The 6,037-nt window shown below is 32.6% G+C and overlaps 1 protein-coding gene across 1 annotated transcript; it reads right to left on the bottom strand.

Annotated features, from left to right (window-relative positions):
- Window positions 1-1,883: 1,883 nt before the first annotated feature.
- Window positions 1,884-3,568, bottom strand: LOC145599311 (uncharacterized). The gene is made up of 2 exons (XM_081655710.1): window positions 2,451-3,568; window positions 1,884-2,271 (listed from the first exon to the last, which is right to left on the bottom strand). The coding sequence occupies exons 1-2, from the start codon at window positions 3,493-3,495 to the stop codon at window positions 2,216-2,218; spliced, it is 1,101 nt and encodes a 366-aa protein (XP_081511836.1). The 5' UTR covers window positions 3,496-3,568; the 3' UTR covers window positions 1,884-2,215.
- Between the last annotated feature and the right edge of the window lie 2,469 nt (window positions 3,569-6,037).

Below are 6,037 nucleotides of genomic sequence, written 5' to 3'. Positions count from 1 at the left end.
ACGTTTTGCATAGGCCGCATAGTATGCACTCTGTCTCTAATTATAGATATGAGCTAGAACAACGCTGCACACGTCTTCTTATGCCAGCAGCCACCCTTGGCTTGATCCATTTTGACCTAGCTAAAGCATCCATATTCCTTACATATAGAAGCCAACATGCATGATTTTGCATCAATGATAATTACTCCCTCCTTCCCACAATGTATGTTGCGATCATTTTTAAACATAAATTTTACCCTTAAAAACATTCATAATGTATTAGGTTAATCATATTAGAATTTATAACATGTATATATCGATTAGAAAATATATATTAAATTACTATCAAACTCGATCATTACAAATTAAATAAGCTATCTTTAAATCGATTAAAGTTACCATAAAAATTGATAAAGTTACCCTTAAATTGACAGTCTTTTTCAATAAACTTTATAAAAGTCCGCCTTATACAAGACTTATTGTTAGGGTCTAGATTTCAACCTCAACCCTTTCAGCAATTCTAAGGATCGATCTTTTAGGATCGAGCTTTCCTTGTGGACCAGTGGTAAGAGAATGAAACCTCTGAAGTCTAGGTCCAGGGATCAAGCATTGGTACCACCTCTCTTTCTCTCCTCTCTAAAAAAAAGATCTTTTAGGAAGTGTTTTCCCTAACAACCATGTAAATATATGAGGACCCTTAAATACATATATTTCGAAAGTCAAAATCCTCACTATTTTAGTCATTCTCTTATATTATTATATACTTACAACTAACAATTTAATGTTGCTATTGTTATATATATACTTTCTCCTTTGATAATAATTACATGTATATGTACTACGAGTATAATTTTTGCATTTAATTCAATGTAATTCCATAAACTTTAATTTTATTATGTAGTGCACAATGCACTGAATAGAACAATGTGTTGTTCTTGCAATTAAGTTTCAACAAGAACATAAAGTACTATGAATTTGGTTGATAAAATTCGAATGGGAAACTTATTGGCAAATGATGATTCTTCATTCATTTATTCTGTGGATATATCATCACTTTCTAAAGTGCACGGTGCAATTATTATTCTATGTGAAGTTCATTTGTTATAAACCTCAATTATTTGTCTCATGTTGAACCATAATCTTCTTATATAAGTATATTTTTCTCAAAATAATGCTTGCTTGGAATGAGAAGAATGATTAGTGGGTTGTGTTGATCCTTTGCTTATCACATTTGTTGCTCACATTTTAAAAGAAGATAGGGATTGCTATTATGCGCCACTTTTTAAAGTTGTACGTAATCTATTATCCTTGTCGTTTTAAACTTTAAAATGTACTATATTTGTGTCAAAATAACTGCAATACTTCACTTTTTAAATTCAACTTTTGTAATTCTTTGACCTATATCTAATGAGTATACTAGGCTAATAAGCACTATCAAACACGATCTTGATTAAGTTGCTTTTAACTTAAATTTTAGCATATGAAAAGTCTATAATTTGTATTAATACCTAATTAAAAATATTAATTAATAAATAATATACGTTCTTAGGCCATCTAAAGCCAAACGCAACACTTAATTTGGGACGAAGGGTGTAAATATTCAATTTCAGTACGTAATTATGTATAGTAATTAATGAAAAAATTATGTATAGTAATTAATAAATCATCTCTTTAACTTATCTCATTTCATTTTTAAGCATGACCTGGCATAATAAATTATAATCAAGATAAGGGTACAACTGACAATTAATAGCTATAACAAACAGCTAATTATAAGAAATGGAGGAAATAATTGAACTTAAAAATACTCTAGCTATTGACGACACATGAATTTTTAAACTATTTTTTTACAGTTCGTTTTACTAAGTTATTAAGAAACAAGCTCAAACTGAAAGGAACTTAGCTCTTCAATTACATTTATTTGTTACTACTATTTACAACTTGCAACATTAATAAAGGCATAATAAAAATACATTTTGAGCTATTAGTGACCATTAATTCTAAACACAATACATTTTGAGCTAATACTCTTGACAGAATTTTAAAAAAAGAAAAGAAAAAAAAAAGGTTTTCTTACTATGCGTACAAATAGTACATACCCATCATCAAAGGAAGTGAATTATCCCTGTACTATAAACCTTGACGAATTCGAATTCGAGGGGACAACAATGGTACTTGGAAGAGATAAAAACGTACACCATTTTAGCTAGCTAGGCTAGGACATACAACCATTGTGTTACTGCTGTGGGCCTTCCACCATGTTCCGTTGTGTCGAAATCGTGTAGCTTGAAGCTGCAATGATCATCATAAGTTAACAAAAATTAATGGTACAATCTAGATGAATACATTTATAGATATGTCTATATCAAAATATTACAAAAATACATGTAACAATTTTATGCTATAAATAGGTTTATCATATAGAAATGATGTACAAGTATATAGTATGATTAGGTATTATGGAAATTTACCACTTTGATGACAAACTTCATAACTTTGCTGATAATTTAAAGTTGTTAAAGGGCTCCAATTTCCTGTAAGATTATCATCAACTATATGATGATGATGATTATCTTCTCTAACTTCAAAATAATCAATGTTTCCTTCCTTAATAATATTTGTATTAGTGTAATTAACTTGTTCTCTACTTTGCTTTCTCTCTAATGTTCTTTTCTTTGCCCTTTCTCTTGCAACTTTTCTTTCCTCTTTTGTTGTTCTCTTTCTCTTCTTCATAACATCATCTTTTCTAGCACATGATGATGTCAACCCTCTCTTCTCCTTAGAACACCCTATCCTTTCTTCTTCGACTATTGTCGAATCCACTTCACAATCATCCGAGGTTGAAGATATGGTGGTGCACTTAGTAGTCACACCACTTGGGCTGCTTCCATGCTTGCTTTGAATGAGCTCTTCAATGGCCGACTTAGATTGTATTAACAACCACTCGACGGTTCTACTAGCCTTATCAAAGCCTAACATGTCTTGCAACTTAAAGAAAGGGCGAGCAACTTGAAGGGAGAGTCTCATTCTCCTATCTCTTAAACCATGAGCCGTTCTTATCTTGCTATGCCTATCTTTATTGGAAGTTCTCTTCCTCTTCATCAAACCGCCGTGACTAATAACATTCTTATCTAAGCTTATGGTGTGATTCATTTCATTATCTTCTACTATTCCATTGACCTCATCACCCTTGTTTGATGAATCATCCACCTTGTTGTTATGATCAACTTCCAAGATGGAGGAATCGTCGGTCAAAATAGAGCTATTGTTAGCTAAGAAGGATTGTTGGATGAATTCAAGGTCATGGTTGCTAACAAAATCTTCGATTTCATTGTAAATGAAAGGAGAAGGCAAGTGATAGTATGATGTAGAGTAATGATTAGATGAATAATGATCATCTTGCTTGGAATTCGGGTTTGAATCATCAATAAGGTAGCTCAATATATTGTCCACATAAAGAATGGGACTAGTAGTACAAGTAGTGGTACTATTGTTCAAAGTAGAGGAGTTCAACATTATTATTGGGTGTAAACTATACTATTCTATGTGTTATTATCACACAATGCAAGAGCTAAAAGAAACAATGAGAGGGCTATTTGAAAGGGAATTCTCAATAGAAATTAGGAGAAGACTTTTTTTAGTAGAGCAATTCTTTTCAAGTGCCTTGTACCATCAAGCAAAGTTGTTATAAGCTCGTTCGATCCGTCTTTATCAATCTACTTTTCTGCAAACAAAGAATCAACTACAAAGCTTGAGATAATGGAGATGTTATTGAGCACAACACTAACATAAACATGTGCCATATGCTGTTCAATGACAAAGACAAGTAATAAAAACTAATTAATACCATATATACACTTAATCTATGTGATTAAGAAAGATGGATAAGAGATAAAATTTGCTAATTGACCTACCTTACCATAATAATGGGAATAATTGAAGTGGGGGGGAGCTCGAAAGAGACGCGACAATAAGCTTTAGAAAGGTAAAGGAAAGAGGGGGGGTTAGATGATGATGATGATGATGAGAAGAGGAAGGAATTGAAGGAAGATATAATGAGGGAAATTAAAGGAAAGATGCTAGGCTAGTGTCACATCTCTTTTTTTAGGAAGGAAAAAAGTTGGATGGTTGTGTTTGAGTTGTGTATGTAGCAGCAACCATGAAAAGGAAATTAAAGGGTGGGGAATGAAGACCAATACAACAAAGACAATATGGCCAGAACTTAAAACATACAATAGTGTTCTTTGTTTTATGAAGTGACTAAGTGTGTGGATGATAACATTTTGTGTTTGTGTCTTCAAGGGCCTCTTCACGTGGGAGTCAAATGACTATCTTTGAGATGGATTTTGACACCCAAACTCCTCCATCCCCACAACTTTCAGATGCTTTCTTACCTGCCTATCCAACCACGACTCTCGGTAGGTCTCGGTAGATCCAAGATCAACAAAATAGTCCAATCACGTATATGTATGTAAATATATATGTACGTTTTGTTGGTATATATATTGGATGTGCATCTCTAGTACTCCAGAGGCTTGTGGTGAAGTGGTGCGAAATTTTGGCAATACCTTGGATGGTTGTGGTGGTACATTGTTCATCAGGTGGAATTTCAAACTAACGGGTCTATTGACTTGGTGTTACATACATTATTAGGTTGTGTGGTGGTTGAGACACCCAACTAACAGTAATATGAAATATACACACAAAACACGTATTCTATTAGAGTCCATCATATGGTAAAAATCTAGTGAACACCCGACTAACAGTAACATGAAATATACACACAAAACACGTATTCTATTAGAGTCCATCATATCATTGATAAGGACATAACATATATTTACCATATGGAGTATCAATTCCTTACAATTAGATTATAACCCATTTATTCTAAGTATGTACAATTAGGCTCCACTCAATTTACTTATATTATGTCCTCATAATCTCACCTTCTTGTACCCTAATACTCGTTCTTCAATTCATAGTACTCAAACGTCTAATGTGGTTATGAGAATATACACCCCCTCAGCTCGTCCAACATTATAACCACGACTTTGATTGAGAAGCGAGATATACACGAATGAACCTTGACAATGCAAGAAAGCTTGACTAAGTAACAAAACCATGATGTACTTGTGTTAATGTGTCATACTTGTAGTACAGTTGTTATATTACTAGTTCAAATTTCACTACGGCATGCTTGTGAATCCACAAGCACAAAGTCCCGTCCTAGGCATATGTCCCTCTTCGACTCCCTAGTTCCCTCCCTAGCTAATGTGTACTGTAATGAATAATGATGTACGAAGTATAAGATATTTTGAAGCTAGGCTCTTCAATTCTCCAATGTTCATGTTTGTTGTGCACACAACACAATAATAAGTACAAGCATTGACCGTTCTAAACCCTATATATCTTAATTTGATACCCAAAAAAAATAAAAAAAAAACCTTCTGAAACCATTTTTTGCTGCACTTGGGCCCTTTAAACACTGCATACCTACACATTAAGCAGTGTACTTCATTTTTTTAAGGGCTATTTTTCCTTTTTTTATCTACTTATTTTCTCAGTAAATAATTCAAAATATTTGTTTTAATTTATCATAGTTTGTTGAGCTAGTAAACTGGTGATCTGTTGATTAAATATTGGTTCTAATATGGAAGAATTTTCTGAATTTTTCTATCTGATAGAATAGCAGAAGTAATTTTTATCTTTCCATGAAAAGTCCTTTTGTTTTAATCAGGAAATGAAAAATAGGCTACTCCTTAATCTAATAAAATCTGTGATATGAAGTGTAATCTAGACAAGGTGAATTTACGATTATTGTCTATTTGTCTTATAAAAAAACCAATCAGATTAAATACTCACTTGTCTCCTTTTAAAAACTAATTACAAAATAAATCATTTATTCGTCCTTTTATTATCTTACTACATTATCTCGGTTATTAATATTCCCTTTTTAGAAGTTACTACATCCTTAAAGTTTTTTCACTATAGTTTGTCACTAAAATTTGTCACGGCCTGACCCCACTCCTTTTCTTCTTTCACTTTTTTCACATTC

Source organism: Chenopodium album, chromosome 20 (genome assembly GCF_948465745.1).
Source record: "Chenopodium album chromosome 20, dcCheAlbu1.1, whole genome shotgun sequence".
NCBI lineage: Eukaryota > Viridiplantae > Streptophyta > Magnoliopsida > Caryophyllales > Amaranthaceae > Chenopodium > Chenopodium album.
Note: the sequence above shows the minus strand (reverse complement) of the source record. Positions and strands in the feature narration are given on the sequence as shown.

What these genes read in the sequence shown, in the direction of transcription:
- LOC145599311 (XM_081655710.1), bottom strand. Translation starts at nt 3,495, where the DNA reads ATGTTGAACTCCTCTACTTTGAACAATAGTACCACTACTTGTACTACT. An exon ending in TGAAGTTTGTCATCAAAGTG is followed by an intron (nt 2,272 to 2,450) that starts GTAAATTTCCAT and finishes TGATCATTGCAG; the next exon opens with CTTCAAGCTACACGATTTCG.